Genomic DNA, 14,190 nt, shown 5'->3' with positions numbered 1-14,190 from the left:
AATCAGGAGCACACGAAGAAAACCGCCAAAAGTTTTCTTTGATATCATTAAAATACAAAAAAATTAATAAAAAATAAAAACGAAAAAAAATTCAAACATTCTGGCTTGTACTAGAACTCTATCTTTGCTCAACAATGAGAAGTTCACAAGCTAGCAGAATGTTTGAATTTTTTTTCGTTTTTATTTTTTATTAATTTTTTTGTATTTTAATGATATCAAAGAAAACTTGTGGCGGTTTTCTTCGTGTGCTCCTGATTATTCTTGCCAATATTATGATGGTTTTCTCCGTGTGCTTCCGATTATTATTGTTAATATTATAGTGGTTTTCTCAGTGTGCTCCTGATTATTCTTGACAATATTTTGATGGTTTTTCCCGTGTTCTTGCAATCATTCCTGTGGTTTCTTCAAGTGTTTCTGACTATTCTGAGAAACCGCTCTCTGCATGGATTTTTTTTTGTTCTAATGAGACATGTCATTTTATTTGGAGTTACATTTAATTCGATAATTTCTGCTACTAAATCAAAACTTGCAATATTTTTATCAGGTGGAATTAACAAATATCATTACTCAGTCAAATTAATATTACGCCATGAGACATCTGTGGAGCACCAACATGCAAGACGAACTTCCTTTTCTTTGGAGTCTAACGAAGCCATCCTTCTTTTGCGATCGTTAGTGAGCATCCCGCATCCCGCATAAAATAACTAAATATTATTTACCTGCAAGCAACATGTGGCGATATCTGTTGTTGAAAAGCAGAACTACATGCATAAAGTACTTTTGCATGAGATATATTAATTCTCGCTGATGAAATATGAAAAAATTTCTATTTAAGTATTGAATTTAATTTAAAACACTCAATTGGTATCTGGCATTAGTCTCAGTAACTAATATGAATTCCGATTTGGGATCTGATGCTGTTTCGAAAGAACATAGGTGTAAGTTTTGCAGTAAAGAGTTTATCTTGAGAAAGAATAAAAGACAACACGAGAAGAATGACTGTGTTAAAAATCCACTGCGCAATATGATAAGTTGTGTTCGATGTAGCAAGTCGTTTACACGGAGAGAGAGCCTAAAAAGACATGGTAGAACTTGTAGCGCCAAGCCTGCGTACAAGCTAAAGGACAACGATGAATCTACTAGCCTAAGGAAGAGTGATCTGCATTACGACAATAATTTTCTTGGCTCTTCCGAACTCGACAAAGAACTTAAATTGAAGAAGGTTGATGATTTACGGAAGAATGAAGACAATGGAAGAATCCTTAACGTGAAAATAAGAATATATTCCAGCCGAATTCAAGTAGATCTTTCCTACTTTGTAAAAATGATGGACTCCTAAAAAGGACGCACGAAGACGATGAAGACACTTCAACATCATCAACATCGAATTATTACGGTAAATTGGGTGAAGACGATTCCTTCTACGGTGATTGTTACAATGACTCTGAGGCTGTTGACAAAGACATAGACTATGATGAAGCACCTAAAGCTGCCAAGATCGAAGAATGTGGCAGTGTCCTGAGACCGAAACGATGGAAACGACGTGATATATTAAATAAATCTGATCAAGCTTGTGATGATCACCGTCTAAAACATGAAAGTTACCCTGAGGTTGGTGGTAAAACGGAAGACACCAGAGATCATAATATTTATTATAAAGGTGCAAGGAAGATGGTGGTAGAAGAGAATGATTACACATCATGGAAAGATCCAAACATATTGGTTGACCGGCTAAGACTACTACATGGTTCGCTTTGTGCAGGAAACTATTCGTGCATCAAAGAAATATCCTTCATACTCAAGGAACTGCGGAATGCTGGCTACATACAATATTGACTTGTTTTACTTGCATTTGTATAATGTAAAGCAATAAAATAAATAATTTAAATTATAAGAATGTAATGTTTTTATTTCTTGTATTATGATTTCTTACTAAGACTTAGATCTCGTAACTTGTGCTTCCTTTTTGCCTTTTTTAGTTGATGGAGCTTCCAAATGTGCTTCCTTATTCGATGATGCATCCAAAATGTGCTGCCTTTTCGTTGGCGGTGCTTCCAAATGTGCTGCCTTTTCGTTGTCGGTGCTTCCAATGTGCTGCCTTTTCGTTGTCGGTGCTTCCAAATGTGCTGCCTTTTCGTTGTCGGTGCTTCCAAATGTGCTGCCTTTTCGTTGTCAGTGCTTCCAAATGTGCTGCCTTATCGTTGTCGGTGCTTCCAAATGTGCTGCCTTTTCGTTGTCGGTGCTTCCAAATGTGCTGCCTTTTCGTAGTCGGTGCTTCCAAATGTGCTGCCTTTTCGTAGTCGGTGCTTCCAAATGTGCTGCCTTTTCGTTGTCGGTGCTTCCAAATGTGCTGCCTTTTCGTTGTCGGTGCTTCCAAATGTGCTGCCTTTTTGTTGTCGGTGCTTCCAAATGTGCTGCCTTTTCGTTGTCGGTGCTTCCAAATGTGCTGTCTTTTCGTTGTCGGTGCTTCCAAATGTGCTGCCTTTTCGTTGTCGGTGCTTCCAAATGTGCTGCCTTTACGTTGTCGGTGCTTCCAAATGTGCTGCCTTTTCGTTGTCGGTGCTTCCAAATGTGCTGCCTTTTCGATGACGGTGCTTCCAAATGTGCTGCCTTTTCGTAGTCGGTGCTTCCAAATGTGCTGCCTTTTCGTTGTCGGTGCTGTCAAATGTGCTGCTTTTTCGTAGGCGGTGCTTCCAAATGTGCTGCCGTTTCGTAGTCGGTGCTTCCAAATGTGCTGCCTTTTTGTTGTCGGTGCTTCCAAATGTGCTGCCTTTTCGTTGTCGGTGCTTCCAAATGTGCTGTCTTTTCGTTGTCGGTGCTTCCAAATGTGCTGCCTTTTCGTTGTCGGTGCTTCCAAATGTGCTGCCTTTACGTTGTCGGTGCTTCCAAATGTGCTGCCTTTTCGTTGTCGGTGCTTCCAAATGTGCTGCCTTTTCGATGACGGTGCTTCCAAATGTGCTGCCTTTTCGTAGTCGGTGCTTCCAAATGTGCTGCCTTTTCGTTGTCGGTGCTGTCAAATGTGCTGCTTTTTCGTAGGCGGTGCTTCCAAATGTGCTGCCGTTTCGTAGTCGGTGCTTCCAAATGTGCTGCCTTTTCGTAGGCGGTGCTTCCAAATGTGCTGCCTTTTCGTAGTCGGTGCTTCCAAATGTGCTGCCTTTGCGTTGTCGGTGCTTCCAAATGTGCTGCCTTTTCGTTGTCGGTGCTGCCAAATGTGCTGCCTTTTCGTTGTCGGTGCTGCCAAATGTGCTGCCTTTTCGTAGGCGGTGCTTCCAAATGTGCTGCCTTTTCGTAGTCGGTGCTTCCAATTTTTTTTTTTCCTTTTTTGAAGGTGCTTCCAAGTGTGCTGCCTTTTCGTAGTCGGTGCTTCCATTTTTTTTTTCCTTTCTTGAAGGTGCTTCCAAGTGTGCTTCCTTTTTTTGATGGTGCTTCCAATTTTTTTTTTTTCCTTTTTTGAAGGTGCTTCCAAGTGTGCTACCTTTTTTTTTTGATGGTGCTTCTATTTTTTTAATGTTGTTTTGACTCTAGTATTTTAGTAAAATGTTCTTGGTTTGACTAGCGTATTATTCCATACGGTGCATGTATATAAGCGAGTCCTAGACAGCAGGACGCTCAGTTTTGTTACTGACGTCGACGGTGTACGGATCACCTAGTTTGTTTCTTCTGGTGCATAAGACGTGTAATTGCTTGTTCTTGAGACTTCGATGGCATCTTTGCCGACTTTAACGTCGTACTCGATGGAGGATGTACCATCGACTACGGGAACCATGACGTCGGCGCCGACGATGTTGGAGCAGATCCCGTTGGCAACGCCTCTGACAACACTGGAGGAGACTTCGATATGTGCTGTTCCACCATCATCCGAAGTTTCATCAGCATTGAATACTTCAATTAATGAAGAGCGTACATTGCGTCAGTGCAAATACTGTGACGCATCATTTACTATCACCTCAAATGCTCGCAGACATGAAAGAAGCAGTTGTTCTAATAATGTTAAAAGAATACAATTTCAGTGCAATAAATGCAAAAAACTAATTTCACGTCTTGATAGCTTACATCTTCATTATAAAAAATGCTCCGAGACGTATAATGAACATGGTTATTGATTTGACTCATGTGTTGTACCGGCTAATGAGACTATATAAGTGATATGAACTTCAGTCCGTCTCTGGCTGCGGTAATGAACGGATCGGATATATATTTAAAGTCATGTAAAAGGCTTAGTCCGTACAATAAGAAGACTGTTTGAAACGAGGAATCCAAAAGGCTTTGGTATTTGTAAGTGTTTTTTTTTGTACTTGTAGTAGTGTATTGAATTTATGTAATAAATTTTTTTAAAAGAACTTGTGGTGTTTTTATTTTCTCAAACCTAACACTTTTTTAGTATTTTTTTAAATTAAAGTTGTTTTGTATCGGCCAGGGATCGAACCAAGGATCTTAGTCGATCTAATCAATCATTAAATGGATTACAAATTTATTTAATGAATTTTGAACTTTTTCTCGAATCTCTAGCATTAAAATTACACATTTCCAATATGGTGGTCTTGACGTCTGATAGGATGGTGGTCGTAGAGGATTTAGAGTCTCTTTACGAATGTTGAACATGGTTTATTGAAATTATTATTTTTTAAATAAGATTAACCATTATTGCATCGATCGGTTATCGAACCAAGGACAGGAGCGGATCGAATTATATGTAAATTAATGAGTGCTTTATTTAATGAATTTTGGAACTTTTCCCGAATTTCTAGCTAAATAATTACGGATTTTCAAGATGGTGTCCAAATTTCAAGATGGCGGGTGTCACAGTAATAAATGATTACTGCACTCTAGCGGATAAGAACTAAACTAACATGGCGTCAGCGCACTCTCGCCGACGAAAACAAGATGGTGGTCTCCAGCAACGTAGACAAGATGGCGGACATGACGTCATACTAGGTGACGATATATATGCTTTAAGAAAAGTGGTGGGAGTCAGTCTGCCAAAAGTCACCACGGGGGAAGGATCGGTCGCCATTTTTATTTTTTTTTGCACTAGTCGGGTTCGAACTGAGGACTCCGAGCTCCGTGTCGTTAATGTATGATTTTTATAAATAATTTATTAAAATTTTATTATTTAATTTTTTTATAATTTTTAAAAAAAATTTCATTAAAATCGGATAATAAATAAAAAAGTTAAAGATGGCGGCCGTAACCAAAATTGCAACGGTGACGTCATCATCCAATATGGCTGTCATGGCATCCTAGTTTTCAAGGTCATGACCTCGGCGGCTTAGAGCGGCTAGCTCTTAGGAGTTTTAAGCCTCTTTTAGGAATTTGGGTTCTTTCTAGGGCAAAACGACTTTTGAGGATTTTCGAAATCCTGATTTTTGAATTGTGGAATTTTTTGAGATTTTTTGGCGGAATTTTTTTCCACAGAAATGTAAATTTTGACGAATTTTGAGGAATTTTGGGCATTTTTTGCCCAATTTTGGCGAATTTTGAGGGTCAAAGGTCAAGGTCAAACTTGTCCCGTTACGCTGTGTCCCGTTACACTCCTCCAAGATGGCCGCCGTGACGTCACAATGTAAACAATCTTCAATCCTCCGCCTGGCGCCTGTCCCAGTTCCGGCTAACCTATACTACTGTTGTTGATTGATACTTATAATGGTGCTTTTAAGATATTACTGTTCGCAATTTTTTTTTACTAAATCTAAGTGAAATCTTTGCAATGTGTTCACGCAAAGTGATATTTTAGAATCAACTTTACATTTGGATTAAACGAATTTCTATCAAACATATCGATTTAAAAAATGTGTGTACATCTAAGTACGTTAGACGTTATTCTTTATAAAATACACTGAAATATTTTGAAATTAATAGTCAAATAATCATCAATTTTTGATTAAATAACTTTCGTAACAATAATTATATATATATATATTACAGCAGAGACCCGAGCTTTACGCAGTGTAAACATATACTTTTTTTTAGAACGAGTGATTCAAAAACATTGTTGATGGAAGATAGAAGTTTTTTTTTTTTTTGGAAATCAAATGTAAAAAATGTAGTTAATTATCGTCTAATTTTAAATATCAAGGCAATTTTATCAAGAGACACTAAAGTTCAGCACTATGGGTAGGAAAGGGGCATGGAGTGGTTTTCAGAGCAGATGTAGACAGAATTTTAATTTTACTTTATTTGTAAGTTGGGCCAAATTCCGTTTTTAGCGGCGATAAAGGGAATTAGTAGTACAGAGTGTCCATTAAAGAATATCCTAGTGTCAATGGTATATTATAACAGTTTAATTTAGACTATTTACAACAAACCATACATCAAATCGAAGGTAAACTAATCTACTTTTTTCTTACAAATTTTCAATAAACGCACCTTTAGTTATACGACACACATCCAACCTAAAGTCCAATTATTTCCACGCTTTAGTTAACATGTCCGGAGTAATGGAAACGATAGCCTGTTCAACTGTGTCTCAACTCTGGCACATCATTAGGTAGTGGCGGAATGTACACATGATCTTTTATAAAGCCCCAGGGGAAAACAATTGCATGGCGTTATGTCAGATGAACGTGGAGGCCAGCGAAAAAGAGCTATGTCGTCTCGACCATTATGACCACCATACGATCCAGAAAGTCATTCTCCCGCTCAAACACTTGAAGTGCAAAGTTACAAAGTACACCATAGTCATCTGGCTTTAAAGCACGTAGCAACTGTAACCGGTGTGGACGCGTGTAAACGTATTCTTAAAACCTTCCACACTGTCGCCTTTGGCAACTGAAGTTCAAGACTTGATTTCTAAACAGATTTCTTAGGACTACGCAGGTAAGACGCTCTCACACGGCCAACATCCTGTACAGACAATTTTGGTCGTCCCGTCCTTTTACCTTTACAAACACATCCGGTAATATCGAATTGCTTATACCATCGGCGGATGTTTTTGCCACATTGGGGATCACAATTAAACTGTAAACGAAATGCACGTTGGACTCAAATATTACAGATTAACTCTTATTAAATCGTAGAACACAAAACGCTTTACTCTCAGGAGTCGCCATTTTGCTTAGGTGGCGCAGCAAGCCAGAAAAAAAAAAACAAAGCAGTACTCGCGCATGTGCTTATCTAAAACTGTTTGAGTTACTCTTTAACTGTGACATTGAACCAACACACTACAAAGCTTTGAGTTAAAATTATAAACATTTATAACTGGGATATTTCTTTATGGATATACTGTATATAAATGATTTTTTCCGGGACTCTAGTTGTAGTGAGGAGCTGACGCGCCATCTTTAACTGTGACGTCACGGTGGCCATATTGCATGACCTTGACCTTTAACCTTTGACCTTGACCTTTAAAAATTACAAATATTATGTAGACAGTGACATTCCTCTTGTTTTGAAGGTAAAATGTGCCGAATTTCATCGAGCTTTGAATAAAAAAGTAGATTTGTATAAAAAGAACAAACAAAGAAAAATGCAAACAATCATAAACTCTTCTTTATATGAACAAATACACATATATGCACATACTCCTAATCAATCACTTCGATTGTCTTTATAAAATAATTTTTTATTATTTAAATAAATAAAGATTTTGTGTGCCTACTTCCCTTGTATTAAAATAACTAAACCAACTGACTGAGCTGTGTATTTAAAGTAATTATAACAATTAGTTAAACAAATAAGAACAAATAATATAATTTTCTAAAAATTTCGTTTCTAAATGCAATAATAAGTTTTATAAGATAAAAAATACTTTAATGGCGCGATTCGAAGATCTAAATTTAAACTAACGAGTGTCGAAAGATTATTATTGCTTTATTAGGTTAACCTCAACCTCTCAAAGACGTCTCCATGGATCAGTGTCTCCTAATTATATAATAGAATTTATCATGTTGAGGATGATCACTATATAACTCTTTGATCGAATATCATTAGTGAATAATAACTTTATTGCCTGTACTTTTGGTCATTTAATTGGTGGAATTTGCCAAATATTCTCGTAATCAACCATCTCAAAACATTCGTTAATTACATAACATTATGGCCATATTGTAAGCCCGGTAGCTCGTGACACTCGTCCTGTATGCTTGCGATAGAGCTCTCATGTGCGTAAAGCATGTTGAGTAATTCGACACAGCAGGCCTCGTGGTACGGAGATGCTAGTCCTATATCTTGTCATTGGTTTTTACTTGGACATATTGCACACTCAGTACACATTGACAGTACACACTGAGCTGTTTTGCCTATATGCTTGACATTATAAAGTATGTATCGAGAAATGAAGGCCCTTTATGCTTGGCCTAAAAGCTTGTCGTTGGAGCTGCAGTAGTTTTAAATTCAAGCGAATACAGCCTCCATTATAGAAGTAATTTTATTGAGTAACAAATTTATTTAGCCGGACAGCTCCTTTTATAGAGTATCTGCCCTTAATGAGGTCATCAAACCGGAAATGGAAAATATTTGATAAAATAAATAACATTCTTGTAGTTCACTGCATTTCTACAACTAGGACTTGGACTTATCATGTAGAAATCTGAGTACTAGGAAGTACGTGACGAAACTTTAGTATACTATTTTCAAATTATGATAAAAAATTTCCTAATTTGTTGTTAAAATTTTATCAGATAATTAATTTTTCCCTCGACATGTTCGAATTGTGGACTACGAACTTTATGGCGTAAGTGTGTTTTTATTACTTATAAATTTAAAAATTAATTTTTTTAAAGTATTTTTTAAAATATTTTAGGTTCAAATAAAAACGAGATGTCAGTTTTCACCTGATATGTTAAACATCAGGTAAGGTTAAGGCTCATACTCAGCACCTGGAGCTGTCAGCTGCTTTTTCGACAATTCAAACCGACCATTTTGGGAAACAAAACCTAACGTTTTCCTTCGAAACGGAAATATTTCCCTTGAAAATGTGAAATTTCAAGAAATTTTCAGTTAGTTTGGAATGTCAAGATCACTAAAATGACTGCTTGTGGTGTCCGATTTGCGATGATAGTTAAGCTTCAATTATTTAAGGACATATAGTAAATAAAACCAAATAAATATGAGTTCATGCAAATTTTTGATGCGGCAGTTAGTTAACTACAGCAGGAATATATATTAACAAGCTGTGTGACACATAAAATATTAGCTTTCAATATTAACATGACAGCTGGGTGGTCGGAGCCACATTGCTTGAATTGGGGCGACGGAAGACTACCATACTGGAAAACTACCATAATGACAGTATTCCACCTGGCCTCTTCGAAAGAGGCGGAAAAGTACCATAAAAAAACTGCCATAATTTTAAAGGACGAGGCGGAATTCTGCCATATTTTCTTATACACTCCATGGAATGAGTACAGCTGCTTTTCTCTCGAAGTAGTGTGAAGAATACATCGCTAGGTAGCACTGTAAAACCCTTATTGTTTCTTAGGTTAACTTAAAAAGTTACAGATAGAGCTTCTGATGGTGACTTTCTGTAGTTCCAGTCATAAATTAACTCAACAGATCGCGCACTAATAGATATAAATGTTTCCAAAAATGGCTTATAGGAAGCAGCACTGTATACTTATAACTACGATCTGTAAAAATAAAAATCTGGTAGTTTTCCATTATGGCACAATTCCTCCTGTTTTGACGGGGGTCGACGGAAGACTGCCATACTGGAAGATTTCCATACTGGAAGACTACCATAATGGAAGACTACCATAATGGAAGACTACCATAATGGAAGACTGCCATACTGGTAGACTACCATAATGTAAGACTGCCATACTGGAAAACGACCATAATAGTATAATTCCGCCGGGGGCCGACGGAAAAGTGCCATTATGTAAAACTATCATAAGTTAAAACGCTACTATACAGTCCTAATACTCGAACGATATGATTAAATTATGTCTATTATCTTAGAAATAATTTGTATAAATAAGTAGCATGCAAAGTCTTGTGATTCTAATTGATGTTTTAACTCCAGGTCACTAGTTGAAATTAAATGCAGTCTAGTGACCAAAAATCACAATTACCTGACAACCGACGGTTAAGTGAGTAAAATATTTATTGCATAATTTATATCATATGATTGAAATTCCATCGTGCTGCAACTCCGCGTGTCTCTTCGAGGCCAACACGGCCTGCTCACTGCTCACACCGTCACTCCCGGCCAGGCTGTCCACAAGGAAAAAATATTTCGTACCAACTTAGGCTAGAAAAAAGTACTAGATCTGAAAAAAAAGTACTAAATTATAATTTGTTATGGTTTTTAACAATTTAGGAAGTTATTATGACATTGCAATGCTCGAACTTAAATATCACACCACACACACATACATTCCATAGTTTTTTTAAAAATAATCACGCTTAATAGTAAAACATATTGCAGTTACTGTAATATTATTATATTAAAGAAAAATGTACTAGATCTGTACTATACCACTAAAAAAGTTATAAAAGTACTAGGTCTAGTACGAAAGTACTAACTGTGGACGCCCTGCTCCCGGCCCACACCTCTTCGCACGCACCCCTTCCGCCCGCGGAACTACTTCCCGTGACGTCACTGCTGTCGCGCGCCACCGGATTTCTTCCGCGCTTGGAAACAGTTCCAAGCGGCGCTCATCAAAATATCCCCCACGTGACTCTCTCACAGAAAAGCTTACCAACTTACACGCTAGTAACTGCAGCCATAAAATTCAACCGATTAAAAATATACAATTTGTCAGCTATTTATAAACAAACAAAATTAACAGGCCACCATTAAATTTTTTTAAAAATATTTCTTATCTAGTGTGTGGTGAAACCTCTGGCAATTATTTAATCAATCATAATTTATGATATTAAATAAGGCATTTAACGCATTAATTTTAAAACGAATCCTGCTACGGCAGTGTTAATTTTCCGCGGTATAGTCAAAGGCTTATAGAAGCACAAACATATTATTTTACTCAACAAAAAAACAATTATTTACAGATACAGTAATAGCTTGTTAATGCCAATATAAAAATTGCAAAATCTTTGTTGCTTCGAACACCGACTCTCATACAGCATAAAAAAAGACACAAACTAAACAAAAAATAGTATTTTACTACGAACGCTTGTTCCGATGATTTAAAAAAAAGAGTACTGTGTAAAAGAGTTGTGTTTATTTGCGTGTGTTTTTGTGCTTTATTTTCCACGGCTCGGTGTGCTGAGAGGTAATCGAGAGTTAATAATTGACTGGCCTAGTTATTCCAGACGGGCTGCCGTGTAGCTCGACAGCGCTGCTAAATGATAATCACGCTGTGAGCTCATGCATGCAGACACGGTTCTGGCTTATCACGTCACTTAAAATTTTAGTTTCCGTAAATAATTACTTATCTTCATGAATCGGATATGCTGGGTTATTAATACCTCTCTTAACGTGATCCATAATTGATGTAAGTAATTCTTCCTCCGTGGTTTTCTTGATAATGAGCTTTTATTTTTTAAGCACATGTATTATTTAGTACTTTGTTGCCTATGATTACACGTCAGTGGGACGCCCAGCGCCTATGTGGAGTTTACGTGGCATCAGGATGAGCACTGTGGCTAGGACCGGTATTCCAAGACACTAAGGGTTTTAGGTGTTGAATATGCTACACCTGTGCCCTAACCGTATTCCTAATGCACGATAGGACACGGACAGTCCCTTATTCTTACGAAACGGATTTCAATGTCCTATAAGTGACCAGTTTGCTGCCCAAATCCCGCGCTTGCGCAGAGCTCACTTTTTCCGTAAATTTCGTCCAGATGGCAGACCTGCGTCTGGCGCCATTAACTTGTATATATTCGATTTCGTGAATATCGGGGGACGTACCAAACGCATAGATGTGCCAAATGTGACCTTATGGTAGTGAAATTATTCTGGAATTCTATTTGTGCACTTTAATGGTCACAACTAGAAATAATCGGAATTTTAAAAGTACTTGATAAAATTAGAATAACACCATATAATTCGTGCGATGGTGCTGCTGTCGCGAGGATTTTTGCCGTAAAACTTGTATCGATGGTTGCGAAACATCCGCTAGAATGCGTTGAAACCAGTTTCTTGCCTCTCGCAGGGCACCGTTTATTGAAACTGTTGCCGAATTTGTCCTTACTGGGATTCGGTTTGGCCACGTACTTAAATACGGCCCGCGAGTTAGGTTGCGGTTGTATCACAAGGCAGTGCTTATTCGCTAGTCTTACCCGAACGTCTTGGACCGCTGCCATTAAGTGTCTCTGTAGCTCAGTCGCATGCACGCCAGCCTTCAGTGCGAAGGGGTTAATGGTTCGAGTCCAGGGTGAGTCGTGGGTGTGAACTTTCCGCTGTCCAAACAGGTCACAACACTTGCCAAAATGAAATTTAATGTATTAAAAAAAAATTCGCTGAGGGAAAATTGATTTCGAATGCCAATGGAGACAAACCCAGGTATATTTTTGTAAGTGGGAAACGTGGCGAACGTTGCTAAAAAAAATGGTGAGTTTATCAGAGTCCTCTGGTCCCCTCCCTTCTAACACAATCACTGCTCCGTCTCACCTTCCTACTCAACATCCGCCTATCATTGTCTCCATTACGACGTCATGTTGAACCCTGATTCATTTATTCATTCGAGTGCACGGGAGCAGTAAGGGCTGGATCTCTCAAGAAAATTAAATAACGCACCAAATCGCAGAGGTACAAAATCTCGTTAGTACATCAACGTCATCTGCGAAATCACGTTAGTACATCAGCGTTATCCACATGGATGTTTCTACTCGTTGTGTTTGCCTCGTGATATTTATTTCCTAGCTTCAACGCAGTCATAAGCTGCAGTCGCGTGTTTTCGCCGTGCCAAATATATTATGTAAAAAACTTCGAAAACTATGCATTTGTTGTTGTAACAGTGATGTCGAACACTGCACGCGAATTACGACATCCACGTTTGATTTCGGTCTTTTCGCTATAATTAAAATCTTTAGTATGCTGCAAACATAGTTTGCTTTATCATGAATTACTCATTGTAGTTTATGTGATTGTATTGAAGTTGTGGGCACTTTATTCATAAAATTCTGTTGAGCTATTTTTGCATTGCGTGAAACAAAGAAACTGACAAATATGCCTAAGGTACAGTCAAGTAAAAAAACGCCCACTTGACATTGAGTTTTGCTGTTAGTGTTTCCTTAGTTCAAGGAAACATACGTAAAAAAATAATACTTATGGCTAGTAAATATCAACATTTTCTGCATTTCCATTTTAATTTTAACGTTCATAATAAAAATTTAATGCCTACATTTTTTAATATAACCAAAAACTCTTTGTTTCGAACAAATTCAAGTTATATATATATATATAACTATATATATATATATATATATATATATATATACTGTTGAATGAATTGCATTTGAATTATAAAGAACTGAGATATATACTTTGAAAAACATTTTTTTAAAAAATCCATATTTTCCTTTTGAGATTCAGTATGTACACAATCAAAAATATATATATACATAATTTAATGGTGGGATAGTTATTGACTTACTGTTTATGTAGACACCTTTAAGTCATATGCCAATGGACTGCAATAATATATTTACAGGGAACTGGAAGGCAGAATGCAACATCGCGAGGCTACTCCCAGGAGAGAAATGGAATTTGGACCCAAGCCATGTCCCATATGCCATACGAGGGAGGTATGTACTCCATTGACTAAGTAACTTATTTATCTTTGTTGTTTAGTTTGTACTTTTTATTGCGTAAGTCTTTGTTACCGTACCGACTGAGAGTTTTCGAGTTTTCTCACCTGCATCTCACCTTCGTGCGGAGGTACAGAGCCGTTCGCCTGTAGGACATCGTTACACTGCGTTCTGCGGTGCCTGACACTCTGAAACCCTGAACGTATTATGTTATGGCACGTGCCCTTTTCCTAAGCAATAGTTTAGATCGTGTCCAAATTCCGCTGAAGTGTTTACTTATACGTACTTGTCCCCGGAAGTAGCATCACAAGGGCTGTGCGAACTTTAAGTAAGTGTGCAAGAACACGAATCTTTATACTTCTCGCGTACTTCGAGTTAAAGAAAGTCAACATTTTGGAAAAAAAAATGTATAGTATTTTATAGTTGAAATACATTTAAGTAATTTAAATACTAGTAATATATGTTTACTATATATTTGACACGCATTAATAAATCAAATAAAAAAATAATATTAAAATTGTTTATAATGTTGTT

At 37.3% G+C, this 14,190-nt stretch overlaps 1 protein-coding gene across 1 annotated transcript in view; it reads left to right on the top strand.

Moving 5' to 3' along the window:
- LOC134528940 (transcription factor SPT20 homolog) overlaps window positions 1–14,190 on the top strand; it is a 176,793-nt gene that overhangs the window by 62,525 nt on the left and 100,078 nt on the right. Inside the window, exon 4 of the mRNA XM_063362609.1 lies at window positions 13,560–13,653. Within this exon, the coding sequence (XP_063218679.1) occupies window positions 13,560–13,653 (94 nt within the window). The remainder of the gene's footprint in view (window positions 1–13,559; window positions 13,654–14,190) is intronic.

This window comes from Bacillus rossius, chromosome 2 (genome assembly GCF_032445375.1).
Source record: "Bacillus rossius redtenbacheri isolate Brsri chromosome 2, Brsri_v3, whole genome shotgun sequence".
In the NCBI taxonomy this organism is placed as follows: Eukaryota; Metazoa; Arthropoda; class Insecta; order Phasmatodea; family Bacillidae; genus Bacillus; species Bacillus rossius.
This window is presented reverse-complemented; position numbering and strand designations above follow the sequence as displayed.